This window comes from Gavialis gangeticus, unplaced genomic scaffold, assembly GCF_001723915.1.
Source record: "Gavialis gangeticus isolate Ggan-Ray unplaced genomic scaffold, GavGan_comp1, whole genome shotgun sequence".
NCBI lineage: Eukaryota > Metazoa > Chordata > Crocodylia > Gavialidae > Gavialis > Gavialis gangeticus.
The window spans coordinates 6,323,947-6,337,959 of NW_017729019.1; the positions used below are offsets into that span (position 1 = coordinate 6,323,947).

General features: G+C 50.4%; 1 protein-coding gene across 1 annotated transcript; it reads left to right on the plus strand.

Moving 5' to 3' along the window:
* Positions 1-2,620: 2,620 nt before the first annotated feature.
* On the plus strand, positions 2,621-9,983 carry PI16 (peptidase inhibitor 16). The gene is made up of 6 exons (XM_019513916.1): positions 2,621-3,251; positions 6,571-6,789; positions 7,384-7,493; positions 7,805-7,893; positions 8,465-9,166; positions 9,588-9,983. Exons 1-6 carry the CDS (start codon positions 3,096-3,098, stop codon positions 9,710-9,712), a joined length of 1,401 nt encoding a protein of 466 aa, XP_019369461.1. The 5' UTR covers positions 2,621-3,095; the 3' UTR covers positions 9,713-9,983.
* The last annotated feature ends 4,030 nt before the right edge of the window (positions 9,984-14,013 follow it).

Sequence of the window (14,013 nt, forward strand, 5' to 3'; positions counted from 1 at the left end):
CCCCCCCCCCATTAAAGAAAACCCGTGTCGCAGATTTGGTTGTCTGTTTGGGGATTGTTTTCTCCATTTGTTCCCTCCTTTGAGGTCCTCTCTGAAATAAAAATGCACTTTAATTTCATTTTGAAAATGGCATAAAGCAAAGATTAGACTTGGCTGACAGCTCTCTCTTCTTCCCCCCCCGGTTTTTCTTGTGTCTTTTGTCCCCCACCCACCTCCCCCTGTGCACTGAAGCTGTGTCAGGCTCACACATGTCCCCACGTGCCAGTGTATAACGTGTTACATAACCAAGTTGTATATCCTAGTTAACGCAGATGGGCTGTACGTCGCCACCACGGAGCAGAGCAGTTGAACAAACAAAAGCCACATTCCTTATGCCGTTACCTAACGGAGCCTGCTGGACTGGACACAAGCTTCTCTGCACATGGGTGGAGGGGTTGGCCCTGGTTTTTTTTTTTTAATATCTTTATGCTGTAGAAACGGGTTCCAAAGAAAACAATTGTGGGCGGGGGCCCGGAGTTGAGAAACTGCCTTCAAAGAGCTTCAGAGTTGCCAGCAGCTGTGAGTGACTTTGCTGAACACTTGACTATTACCAGCTATTTTGTGCTGTTAGCTCTGCACAAGGTTGACGTTTGCTGTTGGAGCCATGCACACAGCACTGCCAAACCTGCGGCCATGTACAGATGCCCGGAGGCAAGGCAGCAAGCTGGCATGCTCCAAACCTGGGCAGGTGGAGGGAGCAAGCTGCTTTGTGCTGAAAGACCCTCCAGGGTCTGAATTTTTTAACAAGAATGGGGATGTCTTTTCCTCTTTTCTCCCAGCCTTTATGAGGCCACATCCTAGGATCCTTTCCTTGTGGTTAACAGGAAGCTGTCTGACATCATTTTTCTGGCTCCCGCCATCCCAAAGCATTCGGCAGTTTTGGACACTTTCCCTACTGCCCGTGGCCTAGGTGGGCTGGACACTGGTTGAGCTTGGGGACAGGTGCACAGGAGAAAGGCTCGTTCTGAATCCCAAAGGATCTTGCAGCCAGGGAGACCCAATGGGATGGCATATTTGGGGCTCAAGATCTGTTTGATGACATCCTGACTAGTACTGTGCCTCCCACTTGTTCATCCATCTCCCTTTCCCAGTCACTCAACTTCCTCCCCAACAATTAATATTTTACCTAATGAGCACATCATGTGCTATTCCCATCATTATAATGACTTGTTTGTATTGCAGGAGCACTTAGGAGCCCCGACCATCGTCTTTTTGTGCTAGGTGCTATATAGACACAGAACGCAAATGGTCCTTACCAGTTTCCTAATTCCAACCTTTGTCTCTAGACCAGGTTTAGAGAGATCTGCTTGCAGGTTGGGGACTTCTGCAGTGGTCCCAAGCCCCTGCCTTGGTCCACAGAGAGATGGCTCCAGTTCTTCCGCTTTGCTAGCTGCTTCCACAGGTCTCCAGGTCCTTTATTGTAAGGGAGGAGCTAGCTCCATGGCGGTGACTCCTCCAGTAGGTGAGAGGAAACAGGCACCACCTTTTGGGTGTGCAACTCCCAGAGGAAAAGGGTTGTTTAAGTTCAGACGTCTTCTCAAGTGTGTCCTGTGGACACAAAAAGCTGAGAGGATGTTTGAGTTGTCTGAGACATAGTTGTGCTCAAAATGGATAGGACTCTGTCGTACTTGGGTGTTCGCGGCAAAAAAAGCAGCTATTCTTTAGACTTGCATAAAATGGCAATTGTGCATCTGCAGAACTGTTTTCACTGGTAAGGATGGTCCTCCCCAAAATGCTGTGATCCAGAGGAAGATGCTGCTTAGACCATGTTGGAGTGGAGAGAAAATTCCCAAGGTGATAAACAACTCCATCGTTCAGGAAGTAAACACGGTCAGAAAGTGATTGGATAATTAGGATGATATAGCAGGTCCTGATGGTGAAAAGAGAAATGTAGGTAAAATAAAGTGCGTGTAAATGCGTGTGAAGGCTCAAGGGGATGAGTGGAGCAGAACCCCCTTGCAATGAAGCACACGTGTCTACCAGGCGATGACTGAAGCAACCTACCAGTGCCCCCCCCATGTAATCCCTTGTTACTTGGGTCTGCTTGCTGTCTTTTGCTAACTGTTGTACCTTTGTAATTAAAAGCAGAGGTGGACTGGGGGCTGGGGAGGCAAGAGGGGGCAGGACAGCACAGACAGGATATAAGCAGACCTTGGGATTCATTTACAGCATGAGAAAAAGTTAGTACCCTGACCCTGAGCCTGTTGTTCCCCAAAGGCAGCAGACGGGGCTGCGATGGGGATGCATCGCAATCACATGTGCAGAGATTGCAGATGGGGTGGGAGTTCTCCGCCTGGCAGGCTCTCCAGAAATATGTGCTCTCCACTGTTACGGGATCTGGGGAGCCCTTTGCTGACACCTCATTATTATTAGCTGTGGGAGCACTTGTGATGTCGGGGCATAGCATGAGACACGGCCCTTCCCTTATAGCCTGTGCTGAGTTCTGGAGACAAGATGAGCAGCGGGGACAACTGCAATGTCCCACCCAGATCCCATCATGCATCATGAGCACGGCCCACACCAGGCTCTGTCTGGCAGGTCTGATGTTAGGAATTGTAACCCAGTGTTTCTGCTTGCTGTTCAATGGCTCGTTGGTTCCTCCCTAGCTGCAGCTGTGGGCTGGTGGCAGGTGCAATGAGCTACGTGAACATTTGGGGTTTGTTTGGAAAGTGTTTGGGCATCTTTTGGAAGCGGCGTGGAAGTAAATAGTCACAGGGTCTCCTGTAGGATCACAGCCATGTTTCAGGTCTGAAATCACCAGCAGCCAGGACCAAGAGAGGGAGCTCCTGTGATTGTGGAGAAATTAAAGGGATTTCACTCTCAAGGTCAGTCTCAAGGACTGGGCACAGCTTACTCATCAGTCCCTGAAGCAACATTCCCCTTCCATCAGTGACATTACATGGAATGGGTGTGTTCCCTGTGGCTCTGAAACGTATTCTAATAGAGATAAATTTCCTCCCCCTAATCTCAGCCTTTGGGTGTTCCTTGTTTTGGGAAGTGCTTTAAATCTGTCTGCCAGAGACATGGACTGCTAAAGCCAGAGACTGACTGCCACAATGCTGAGCTCAGACCTTCCTCGCGTTCTGCTGCTGCTTACGGCCGTGGAGCTGAGCTGGGGGTCCCTTAGTGATGAAGACGAGAGGCTGATTTTGCAGATGCACAATATCTACCGCTCTCAGGTCTCCCCACCTGCTGCAGACATGCAGAAGTTGGTAAGTGTCCCGTGGAAACCTGGGGTCTTCCTGCACCAGGGTAATGATGGTCTTCTGTATGGTGCTAAGAGAAACCTTTCGCAACTGGATATGAAGGGTCTCTTCTATGTTGAAACAAAATCTTGTATATTATTACAGTGGGGTGGAAGGGGATCTTCTCCATAGTGTTCGATGTCAGTGGGATTTGGGGGTGTTTCCTGAATTTCCTTTTAAAATAAGAGTCTCCTTTGTCTTTTGAAAATGTAATTTTAAAGATGCCTTTGGGTTCACACATGTAATTGAATTAACTAGAGGTCCAGGGCATGATGGCATTTCTTTTCCCACTAGAACTGCCTGGCTGAGCTACATAGGGTGCACAGTTAATGGAAATTGCTTCAGTAAAGAAATTGCAAGGAGCAGACGACTGAGCTTTCAGTTCAGTGGCTGGAGAGATGAAACCCTGCCTGAGATCTGGTAGCAGCCACACATCACTATTAAATGCTTTCGATCGTGAATAGACTCTGTTCTCCAGAGAGTGAAAAATAAAACTGAACCCTAAGCACCAAATTTCTTACTTGATTTTGTCTCTAGTGGGTTCTTCTTAATACTAGGTGCAGCTCTCACAATACTGCCGATGGGTGGGTTCAACGCAACAAGATCATCCCCTGTTTCACAATAGGGAAACCGAGGCATGAAGACGTCACTTATCCCGGGTTGCACAGGGTGTATAATCGTTACGACCTCTGCTGTGATCTGAGACCGGCCCTGAGAGCCAAGCCCCACCACCCGCTAGCACTTGTGGTGAAACGTAGAGCAGGAACCATAGAGTGGGGCTTGTGTCTCAAAGGCAGGCTTGAAATTGTGCACAGAAAGAGTCACGGCGGTGACTGAACGGGGAACGGGAAGTACGTCTTGCAGGCCCCTGCTCTAACCGCTAGAGGGTGCTGCCACTTGGGTCCGAATCCTTGATTCCATTAAGACAATGGCAACTGGTGAATTAGTGCTTGCGCCAGGCTTTGAAGGTGGAGGGTGCTGGCTGCTGATGTCTGCAACACTTTCCCCCTGCAGCTGGTTCGTTATCATAATTTGACTCTTTTAGATCTTGCCAACACACAAGTTACCCTGAGTTAACTCCACTTTTGTGTGCAAACAAAACCCAAGTTAATTTCTCACGGCTTTTAGTTCAGAGATAAAGGTTTGAAAAGCCCCCAAATGATTTAAGGACCCCCATCCCATTTTTGAAAAGGTAGGCTTGTGGGGTCCACATCCTCAAGCGTATTCAGGCGCCTAACTCAGTGGGATGAGCTCAGTAGGGGTTAGGAGCCTAAAAACCTCTGAGGGCTGAGGCCCCCTGACCTATCTCCTTTACACAAGGGACTTAGGCACTTAAACAATGAGCCTTAGGTTCCTGAGCAACTGATAGTGATGTTGATCATTTCCCTGCTAGGTGCTTAATGAAGCATGTTTTCTATTGTTTGTAATGCCCATCTGCATAACAACAAGGACCTTTAAATGCAGTCCTATTTTTTTTTAAAAAAACCTAGTTGCCAGCCAGTTTTCAGGGCAGAGGCAGAGATTTTAGTTAAGATGAAAAACTGATTGTTCTGGATTCTAGGCTTACTCCGAGTTGTGTTTCTGGCCTGAATGTAACTGGGGGATGTGCAGTGCACAAGCCAGCCCTGCAATTTGTGCTGTAAAATGTAAGGGTAAAATCCTTGTGACCTGCTGCTGGTCAGTAGCTGAGTTTTTTTCTGTAGCACGGGGAGTGTTTGTAAGCCACTTGGCCTAGAAACAGTCCTGGCAGTCCCCTATAAATACCCTGTTTCTACATGGCGCTCGCTTCCATCTGGATTCTTACGGCTCTTTTTCCCTTGCAGAAATAAGATCTGTGCCTGAGTTCACCTGCTTCTGTAGCCAGCCCCCCCCCACGAAGTCACCCTCTGCTTCTGTTTGGGACAGCAGAGCTGGTTGCCATGGAAATTGCTATTCAATGGGCATGCGCAGGCCAAAACCATATTTTTGGATGAAGCGGCTAATGCAGAAGTTTAGTTTTCTGCCTGTGGAACCGAGCCCCGTGCAACAGGGAGGGAGGGATAGCACAGCCCTGAAGTCGGGTCTGCAGCCAGCACCACAGACCGGCTCTGTGCCGACGTGGTGGGGAGCAATCATTCCCATGCTTTAAACCTGCCCCCTCTTCTCCTCCTGACAGGCCTGGCTCAGACCTGACTGTGCTACATAAAGAAAAAGGAGTCCCCTCAGTCTACTGTCCCTCTTTCACCCCACCACCTGCCCTGAAGAAGATCTGATGGGGATCTTGGTAGCACAGTGGGTGCCTCTTCTCCAAACCTCCCTCCTCTGCTTGGGCTCTGGTGCATAGGAAACAGGGACTGGGTTATAGCATCGTCATGCCAACTAGTTACTACCCTCCCCACTGGGCCCCAATCGTGGCCCTACCAAGTGCTTTTGGTCCTAAATGGAGACTACCATCTTCCTTTTCTTTCAGCAGCCTCTAGCTCGCTCCTCGGCCACGGGCTGGCAAGACCCCTAAGTCCATTTTGCCTGCCTGCCATGCCCTGCCTCTTGGTTGGACTTCAGAGAAACCGCTGCCTCTTTTTAATGCTGTGAGAATGGAGCAAGCAGCTGCCTCGCAGGGTCCCCTTCATCCCTCCCCTGCATGAAAACATCTCCCTTTCTTTCCTAGTAACCTGCTTCGCGGGATGGAGCTCAGCTGGGCAAGATGCTGCTCTCAGTGGAAGCTGTCGGGCTGAATCTCCGTTCCAGCCCATGCACCGCTGGGCCTTGCACAGCCATGAAACTGGGCATGCCTCTGGTTTGTCCTCTCCCTCCCAGCCTAGTTACCAGTTTAAGCGGAGGTCTTGGGACTGCTGCCCTCCTTCCCAACAAGCTACCTCCCTTCTCTGTACCTCAGCTTCCCCCTGTGTTCAACAGGGTTATCTCCTGACTGGCCAGAAATGCTTTGGATCCAACGCTGGAAGTGCCTGTCAGGCTGTTGCTATTTGATTGTTGTCTGTTGGCAATCAGGATTTTACCCAGGTCCCATTCATGTTGGTCCCTGTGAATGTCAGTGGAGTCCGGGCACTGCATGCTCCTAGGCACATTTGGAAATCCCTGCATACAGCATTTTAAAGGCCCCAATCCTGCAACTGGACTCCACCGGTCCCACCCCTCCTGCCCGACTTGTGCCACTGATGGGAATGAGTGGAAGAGTGTGTGTGTGTGTGTCCAAGGGCCCAATCCATGCTCCCAGTGACTGGATCCCATCTAAGGACTCCTATTCCTGTCTTCCAACATCCTGATGGTGACTTTGGGCTTGTTCCAGAGCTGGGACCCAGACCTAGGTGCCTTTGCCAAGGCCTATGCAGAGAAGTGCATCTGGGACCACAACAAAGACCGTGGCCGGCGAGGTGAGAACCTCTTTATCATGATGGAGGAGCTGGACCTGCAGCTGGCCATGGAGGACTGGCACGGCGAGTACCAGTACTACAACCTCACCGCCACCAAGTGTGCCATGGGGCGCATGTGTGGCCACTACACCCAGGTACCTGGATCCAGGGCATCTGAGGGGCCTTTTGGGGTTGGGGCAGGAGCTGTCCCTGGGACTCGATCCCCCCTAGAGTCTTAGTGAATGGTCTCAGATGCCAGGGCAGCGGGCACAGCATACGGATCTCAGTAGAACAGAAGAGAGATGGATGATGCTAAACACAAATGACATAGTTATGGGGCATAGTGAACAGATTCTCATTAGAGATCTGGTGGATAGGAGCCCTTGGGATGACGAGCCTTTAAAGCAACCAGTGTATTTGGATGCAGCCCTCTGGTTACTCAGAACACTTTGGTATCAACTGAGCCCACACCATTAGGGATGGGAGCAGGCGTCAGGGGACAGACCTGGGAGCAGGCATCAGGACACAGGCGCCTGGGTCCCCAGACCTGTTTAGAGCTGGGTTTTTCCTTCAGTTGATTATGCAAACGGGGTCTTCTCTTGCAGAAATCAGTTGTGGAGTCTGAGCAGCACCAGAGATCGGGGCATCTGGGTTGCCCAGGCAGGCTCATCTTCCTTCTGATTCACCTGTGTGCTCCCCCTACCTTGCACCAACAGGCCTAACCCTCCTCTTTTTCCGTGTTGCTTCAGGTGATCTGGGCAAACACCTTGCGTATCGGCTGTGGGGCACACTTTTGTGAGACTGTGGAGGGCATTGAGGAACGTGACATGCACCTGCTGGTTTGCAACTACGAGCCCCCGTGAGTTAGCACTCACAAGAGCAGCTGTGACTGTATCTTGACTGATCGCATCTATTTAAACATCCTCCCCCAAGCTTGGCCCTTGCTACCCAGTAACTGGGGGAAGCCAAGGCAAAGAAATCCCTGGGCCAGCAAAATAAGACGATGAAGTGTTCAGTAAATACGGTTGCCATTTTTGATCATTTCTAATCCTTATTAAGGGTCTTTGCATGGATAGACATCCACTGACTGTCGTGGGCTGGGGGTTGGAATTTTATCCTCTCTGTTGTTATAAACTCAGTCTCATTTTTATCTGCCTGTTCTGCTTCTAGTGGTAACATAAGGGGACGAAAACCATACAGGGAAGGATCCCCCTGTTCTCTGTGTCCCGAGGGCTATAAATGCATCAATTCGATGTGTGGTAAGTGAAGGGAGAGGGAGGATCTGGGTCTCTCACCAGGAAAGGATCGGACTGGGAACAATGGGCAAGCTCCCCTAGCTGCCCCCATGGACCAGGCCTCCTGAATCCAATGGGGCTACTTTCTGAAGGAGGAGCTGCTCCACGACTGAACGGGGGCAGATGGGGGATGACTGAATGGAGGGATGTAAGCTTAGTACTCCGGCAAAGTCATACCTGGTCTCTCTGTCACCACTCGAGGACTTTCCTGTACCTTAGATAGAAAAGGCTTCCAACCCTGTTAGTAATCATCTCGAACTTCCTCCAAGGAAGTCTTATTCCAAAGGGGTTGGGGTTTCTCACCTCGGGTCAGACTGGTATCCTGGGACCGATCAGGGATGTCCCTGGGCCCCAGTGGCTACCTCCCCTGCTGCACCATGAAACAGAAGGAGAGGGGCAAATCCCAAAAGAGAGGCCTGTAGAACAGCTGCTTGTTTCCAAGGTCTTCACTGTCACACCACTCAGAGAGGCTGGGGTGCAGTCGGGTTTATGCTGACTCTGATGTTAACCCCTGGTCCTCTCTGTCTCTCATCAGAACCCAGTGTAGACTCAGAAGAGACTCCTATACCCACTATGACAACAAAGCCTAGTCGAACCACTACCGCCAAGCTAGCACCTACCACTACCATTCGAACACATGCCTCCACCACGTGCCGAGCACGTACCAGAACCAGACCAGCACCGACCACAACAAGCCCAACACCCACCTCTGTCCCAATGCCAGCATCTACTACTGCCCCAACACCCACCACAACCTCCAAACCCACCACTATCACAAAACCAGCACCCACCATGACCACCAAAACCAGTCCAACACCCCCCACAACTATAAGGTCAACACCCACCACAATGGCAAGGCCCAATCCCACTACAGAAGCTGAGCCAACAGCCTCCATAGAGCCCACTTTAGACCTGGACGTTGAGACCTCTCCAGAAATGCAGGTAGACTCTGAAGAGGCAACAGAGGCTCTGCCTTTAGATCTGGACCCGACCTTCGGCCCTAATGCCACTCCAGAGGTAAATGGGGAGAGGAAGGAGGTCTCTTTGAGAGCTGAACAGGCTTTCCCCTCAGAGCCACCTCCATCCCTTGAGCTAATTTCTTCAGAAGCTGATCTAAGCTTGGAAGAGGCCAAGCAGATTCTAACTACTGTAAAGCCAGTGCCCTCCAACCCTAAGGCGCCTACCCTCCTGCGTTTAGTGTCATCTTCCAAAGACCTCACTTTCCAGTCCTTGTCAGGTAAGGAAGCTGTGGAGCCTGTCTGTGCCTGTCCCATCTTGAGCGTAAAGACATTAGACACCTCCTGAGTAACGCAGAATGCGCTTGCTAGGGACCGGTACTGGACTGGCCTTCCAACTCCTCCTACTCACGCAGCACGGACCCTGTTCCCCACCCCTTCCCCTGCACAGCACCACCCAACGTTGGCAAGGATGGTTGGCACTGCCTAAGCTGTGAAGCATGATCCTGCCTGCTCCCCAGTGATGCACAAACGGTCACAACCTGTGTCTTGCTTTCCGAAGGAGCTGCGTGCTGCTGTCCTGCACCGTGGATTGCCCTTGTCCGTGTGGTAGCACGTTGCAGAGGGTGCTGCATGCACTGGGGTTGATTATTAGCTGTGGGCTTCAGCCTTCACTCGAGGCTCCTTTCCTTCTCCCCACAGGTGCCAAGGAGATGGAAGAAATATCACCAGATGGGCACCACCCCAAGACTTCATCTGCCAGCAACATCCTGGAGCTCTCTTTTCTATTACTGGCCAGTTCCCTCCTGAGAGCCCTTCTGCTCTGAAGGTTCATTCTTAGCGATCAGTGCTCTGGTCAAGCAAACTCTCCTTCATTACTGACTGTCCCACTACACCGCTGGGTACTGGGTGCACCACTGGCACAAGGGGGAAAGACTTGACTCAGCTAACGCACTCCAGTCTGATTCTAGTTATACTCACATTCAGGCTCCCTCACCCAAGAGGCCAAAGGCAGTCCTGTGAACCCATTATTCCCTAGATACCAATGAAAGGGGCATAGAAGAAAGCTCCCAGCTTATCTGTGGAAGGGCAGGAAAACTGGACAAAAGAAGGCTAAATCCCACAGTGTTTCTTCCTCCCTTATCCCAACCTGAAATTCCTTAGCTCCTACTGCAGCCTTTGACTGTGAGATGGGAGCTCCTGAATACTGGGCATCTCATCCTCCAGCCTAGAGTCACTGGGTTTGGAGAGGCGCATCTCCAAAGTGGAAATGATGGGCAATCCCACAGCTCTGTGGAACTGGCAGATCCTCCCCATCTCATTCCATAGAAAAGGCAGGACTTCTCAGTCACTGCGTGTAGTGTACAGGAAAAGGTCACAGGTCCACCGACCCCAGCAGCCCATCAGGCAAGCGGGGTGAAACCATGCCGGTTTCTGTAGCCACCATTGCTTTCTGCCTGCCTCCCCTAAAGCTGCAGCCGCTGGTGCGGTGGATATGCAGGGAGCTTGGCCTGCCTGCTTCCCACCAGTCCAGCTGCAAGGGGCAGCAAGCTACTGCGCCAACCGGCCTACCTCTGAGGCTGTGCTCTGGCTCCCTGCTCCTCCTGCAGCCAGGCTGAAGGCCTCCTGTCTGCTCCATTTTCTGCAGACGGAGAATGTGGCTAGGCCACAAACTACAGTATTCCCTTCTGGCAAAAAATGCCACGTTCCTGACTCTGCCTTGATCAGGGACAAAAACCCAAATTTTCTGGCCAAGAGGGATTTCCATTTTCTGGCCAGCTCTCTTGGACTGTGAATGGTAGCGCACAATAGACACGTTACCCTACCAGCTGCCCATGCCCCATCTGCAGGGCCAAGAATACCCCCTCGCTCTTTGCCTCTGCTCCATCTGTTAGGTGTCCCTTTCCACGTATTCCATATCCCGTGACTCCTATTTCTTTTTTTGTGCACGGAAGATAGTTCTTCTGTAGTAGAAAAGAGGAAATGGTTCTTTATAAAGCTCCCATCAGCATCTTCTGCCATTTGTGGCACGACTTTAGAATTGTTTCCCTGAAGTGTGCGATGTATTAACTTAGATACAGATTTTGGTCTATGGTATATTGCCTACAGCAGGGGTGGGCCAGATGTGGCCCACCAGGCCATTCTATCCAGCCCACAGGGCCCCTAAAAAAATTAGAAACTTAATATTTATCTGCCCCTGGCTGCCTGTCATGTGGCCCTCAATGGCTTGCCAAAACTCAGTAAGTAGCCCTCCGCCCAATATAACTGCCCGCCCCTGGCCTACATAGTGTATATGTATATTAGTATGTATAGTATACTCCAAAATGAAGTGCCTCTGTAGAGTTCGGGCTTTAAGCTCATTTTATAGTCCAGGACTCGCTTTCACTCTGTCATTAGTGTTCGTTAGTTCCTGCCGCTGCTGTATGCATCTTAAGATTTCAGGAAAGGTGTTTACTATATAGCACGTTTCCCCTCACCCTTGGGTCGTCAAAGGGGAAAGTGCCACCAGGAATAAACCATCCAGCAACTATTGGGTCCCTTCGTTTTTCTAACAGATGAAATAAGAAATAGCATTGAAGCCCTTATTTCCTTCCTTGCAAAGGCTAGTGCTTTTCCAGTATGCCCATGAAGTCCATCTTACAATAAATGCCGTTGTGTAAACCATTGTTCTGGAGTGTACGGTATTTTCCTGATGGGGGCAGGGATCCCAGCTGCTGTGTATGAATTAAGTTCTTGGCTGCGTACTTAGCATTCGGTAAAATCGGTGAAAAGTAAAATGGCTTCTGTGGCTCCTCCCTTTTTCTTTTTCCCATTTTCTTCTGAATTTCCGTGGTGTTCTTCCCTGCCAGGGTCTCGCGCTGCACGTTCCATCATTGCTGCAGCTATATATTTGTGCAGGGCGTTAAAGACCTACAGGGAAAACACAGTTGTACCGCTCCAGAGAGCTGACAGCAGTTTCCCTTTATTTCTTCTCTTTTCATCTTCAAAATATTAAAAAAAACAACCAGTCACATGTGAACTTCCTCTCTGCAGTGCTAATGCAAGCACTTTGATTTGCAAACATCCACCAGGGAATATTAGCCTATGGGCTCTCTGCCCTTCCATGGTGAGGCCTGAGTTGTTAAATGTACAATATAGTGTATGCCTGATATGGCTGGGAACATGGTGAAACTGGGTCCTGCAAGCTGAGATTTCCTGATTCTGATGTGTCCTGCTTTGTTCTGGTAATGCCGCTCTGAGGTCGGGTATGCTTCCTCTCTGTTCATGTCAGAAAACTCCAAAGCCCCATTTTTGTTACAGGAAGGAGCCTGTGGGTTTTTTTAGGTCACTCAGAGCCGCCAGCTCTATGAGCTTCTAGCCGGCAGGTGGCGATGGTGCAGATGCAACCGAAAACGAAGCAGCTTTAAAGTTGCTGGACGAACCCAGGGAGAGTTTGAATGCTTTATTTAATCAGAAAGATCAGACGTATTTAAATGTTAGATAAAAATAAACTTGGGCCCAAGTGACTTGGGTTGTATGTGAACTCAGTCCAGGCTGAGCTTCCCTACAGCAACTGCTGAGGCACGTGCAATAGAAACTCAAGCTTTGGGCTTGATGATGGAAATGCAGATCATGAGGAACTGTGGTGCTGCCTGGTTGCTCCTAGGGCTAAGCCTGAAATGTAGCCTCTGTTCTGCATAGGGCAGGGATAGAGACCTGGGGTTAAGTCCCTGTAAATCAAAAAAGGACTGAAAAAATGCTTTTCCTCCCAGTAAAATGGTAGAATTGGGTAACTCCAATGTCTTGGCTAAGCCTGGCTCTCTGAGTTGGTGACAGGGCTGTCAGCTGGGCAGAGACCTGGCATTGCTAATTCTCCCAGTTGTATCCCAAGTCTTTCCAGAGAGTCGAGGGTTCATATTTTTTTAACCCAATTTCAGTGCTGCCACCTCTTGCACAGTTTGGTGTTTCCTGTAAAGCTTTAGCTCCGGGAAGCAAGTGATTACATGACAGTCTTGTATAGAGGAGCAGGCTGTTGGGCCATCTGGCTTTAGAGGGCAGCTTGAAACTGTGATCTCTAAAGGCTCAGAGATCTGAAGGCAAATACCACCTTGCTTATATTTCTTTCTCATTTCAGTTTTTAAAGCCAATTCATGACGTTGGAGGTGGCAGGAGAAGGAGAAGGGTGCATTGAACAGTTGGAGCTGGCAGTCCTGAAGAGAAGGAGGGCTCTTGCGGGTACTGATTGCTTTGGGCTCTTACATGGCTTGGGCCCTTGCCCTCCACCCTAGGGTGGCCATCATAGAGGACAGTCCTGTTTTCTGCTACTCTGTCCTCTATTGGTATGAAACCCAATGCATTTATGTCCTTTATTTTTCAAGAGAAAAATAGAGGACATAAAGGCATCAGGTTTCATATCAAGAGGGGACAGAGGACAACAGGACTGTCCTCTATGATGGTCACCCTAGTCCACCCTGACACCCTGCTTCACCCTACGTGTCAGCCCAAGGCAGCACCTTGAGTAGAGCTCCTGACACTGCTGTGCTCAAGACCCAGGTTTCACACATGCCCCCAAGGCCTCCTCACCACTTCATTTCTGGTGTCATTGAGCACAGATGGGACCAGGTGGCCTGGGGTTATCTGGCAAGGGTAGCCCACCCAACTTTTCAGGCTTAATGCACCAGTGCTTTGCAGTCGGGGACAGCCACTGCTCCAGCCTCCTTGTAAGGGGGATTTATTTCCAGCAGTGCCAACCTCCAGCTTGTCTTGGGGTGAAGCTGGCGCTAGAGCGCCTGGTGCTAAAATATGGTTCTGCTAGGTTATTCTTACAGGTACTTGGATGGTGAGAGGGACATGATGTCATGTCATAGAGGAACGTGCTGGGAGTGTGGGGAGAGACCTTGGTTAGCAGAGGAGGAAGAGGATGGGAGGGTGATGGATGCTCCATGGTGAAGTCGCAGCTCTGTTCCCCGGGCAGGGTCAGCAGCAAGCATGCCTGGAGGAGGCCGCTGAGTCTTCAGCGCCCAGGCAGCTGGCAGGGTGTGAGGCTGAGAGTTATTTTGAAGCCAAGTCATGCACCAGGGTGGGAGCTGCAAGCACACCCCAGTGCAGCTGGGCCGCGTGGGAGCCTGCTGAACACGCCGCCTCACGC